Source organism: Penaeus japonicus, unplaced genomic scaffold, assembly GCF_977035675.1.
Source record: "Penaeus japonicus unplaced genomic scaffold, GWHDUDI00000001_assembly GWHDUDI00000006, whole genome shotgun sequence".
Lineage (NCBI taxonomy): Eukaryota > Metazoa > Arthropoda > Malacostraca > Decapoda > Penaeidae > Penaeus > Penaeus japonicus.
This window is the reverse complement of record NW_028234408.1, coordinates 17,269,402-17,271,901: the sequence shown is the minus strand read 5'-3', so window position 1 is coordinate 17,271,901 and position 2,500 is coordinate 17,269,402. Positions and strand designations below refer to the sequence as shown.

Here is a 2,500-nt window from a genome sequence, read left to right as displayed (position 1 = left end):
ATGGCAATAGTCCAGCGTACTGCCAGGCAACGCTGGCTAGAGGATATTCGTCAGAAGATGCAGACAAGGGGTGTAGGCAGCAAATTTTGGTGGTCTCTTGTCAAAGATCAACAGGGTTTTTCGAGAGTAGAGGACATTCCACCTCTTAAATACCAGAATGGGACATTTGTTGTCATAAGTTCTGAGAAAGCCGATATCTTTGCAGAACATTTTGCCAACAGAATGCAGGTGCCAGACCCCAACCGTCCAGCACCTGTCCAGCCAGAAAGAACATCCCATCGTCTTCAAGACATAAATGTCACCCAACATATGGTGAAATGTATCTTACAGGAAGTGGACACAAGCAAATCTTCAGGGCCTGACAACATCAGTCCATATTTCCTCAAACAATGCGCAAATGAATTGGCTCTCCCCCTGTCAATTCTTTTCCAAGAGTGCATTGCTCAAGGCGAGGGCGCACAGTGGTCCAAGAAAGCCATTTTTTGGCCAAATAAGAAAATGTCCTTATGTTGTAAGAATATGGTAAATGAAAGCCATACACGGATGTTATCATCGGTGTACTTTTTAATAATACACAAATTGTTTATACTGAGGTATTAAACATTAAAGTTTAATGTGCAAATCTTAGAAAAATCATAAAATCGATACTACGAATGATATACATGCGAAAGCTTCACAATAGGATATTTGCATGGTTAGGTATCATATAACATATAAGTTGGTTGCATTTTTTTTTAATTTGTACATATAATGATATTATAAAAATAACACCAAATATCTACACGAGATAGGTCGAGGTGTGTGTCTGTGCATAGATGAACATTAACGCGAGAATTTAAACTCTCTGAAAAGCAAGTAACTAGGTGCAAGCACATTTTGTTTTGGAAGTTTTGAATTTCCCGCCAAGCGCCATTTTGTGGGTGTCCCGTATCATCCAGCGAATGTTTACAGGCGCGTTTTCTATACCGTATGCAGGTGTTCACCTCCTTTGAGGTATCATTACGATTTTCTTCAGTATTCAACATTCTTGTCGAAGGTATGAATAGTATGAATTGTATTAATATATCTGGAATGTAGATTACATGTATTTGCCAAATATTAATCATTATGTGTCAAGTTCTCATACGGTCCGATATTTGAATATTTTATATAAATAGTAACTTAACCATTTATTACTTGGTTGATGTATACCCTACTTTTTTTTTCCAGATGGAGAGTCAAATAGATTTTCTTTTGTGAAGCGCGTGGCCACGTTTTCTCCAAATAAGACCAGTGTGGGGCGGTTCCCATACATAAAAGGAAGGAACGCTGTGAAATGGGAAACTACCATCCTGTATCACTTCTTTCCAACATTGGCAAGATACTGGAGATAATTATCTCTAGGCAACTGACCCAATTTCTACAAGACCACTGTCTTCTCAACGAAAGGCAGTTTGGCTTCAGAAAGGGTCGGTCAGCAGCAGACCTTCTCCTGAACCTTTCATCTACATGGTATAAAGCTCTAGATGATCAGATGATCACCTGTATTATTGCACTTGACATCACTGGAGCCTTTGACAGGGTCTGGCGTGATGGTCTTCTGACCAAGTGCAAAGCAAATGGGATAAATGGCAGGCTACTTAAACTGCTTGGAGATTATCTTCGAGGTCGTTCCTTACATGTAGTGTATAAGGGCGCAACTTCTCAAGAGTTTCCCATTGGTGCAAGTGTTCCACAGGGTAGTGTTCTAGGACCTCTGTTGTGGAATATTTACTTTAATGATCTACTTGATCTTGTCCCAGAATCATATGCATATGCAGATGATTGCATTTCCCATTTGACAAGAATCAGTTAAATGAAGTTGAAAGAGTAATGCAGCAGCGTTTAACTAGTATAATCACCTGGGGACAACTATGGCAAATCACGTTTGCTGCAGAAAAAACTCAAATGATGGACATAGCTCAGCATCAGAACAACTGCTCACTCAAGCTCTCAATGAACGTCATCGTGATAGAAGATGCAGACATACTGGACATCCTTGGAATTAAGTTTGACAAAGGAATGAATTTCAAAAGCCATATTAAGGATCTCGCCAGGAAAGGAGCAGGGAAGCTGGCAGCATTGCGGCGAATAGCTCCTCTCCTTGATGCAAAAGGATGCAGGATTCTCTACAACTCACAGGTGCGACCCTGCTTTGAATACTCTCCCCTCACTTGGATGGCCTGTCCTCCGTCCTATCTACAACTTCTGGAGAAGGTAGATCAAAGTGCTCGTCGGTTGATAAACAACTGTACAACTGAAAATGTCCCAACCCAGCCTTCAGCATCATTACAACATAGGAGAGATGTAGCTGGCCTCACAGTACTCTGCAAAGCCACCTTTGAAGAGAACCCATGGCTGAGACCACTGCGAGCTAAGGTGAAAACACCAACTTATAGCACAAGAAGTCAAGCTGCTAGCGAGTTCAGCGTAGAGGTACCGAGATCCAGGACATCCCTGCACCAGCGATCGTTCCTGCCTC

The 2,500-nt window shown here is 41.5% G+C and overlaps 1 protein-coding gene across 1 annotated transcript in view; it reads left to right on the top strand.

Annotated features, from left to right (window-relative positions):
* The first annotated feature begins 1,851 nt into the window (after positions 1 to 1,851).
* LOC147471669 (uncharacterized) overlaps positions 1,852 to 2,500 on the top strand; it is a 759-nt gene continuing 110 nt past the window's right edge. The window contains exon 1 of the mRNA XM_086537462.1: positions 1,852 to 2,500. This exon is cut by the window's right edge and continues 110 nt beyond it. Within this exon, the coding sequence (XP_086393588.1) occupies positions 1,852 to 2,500 (649 nt within the window).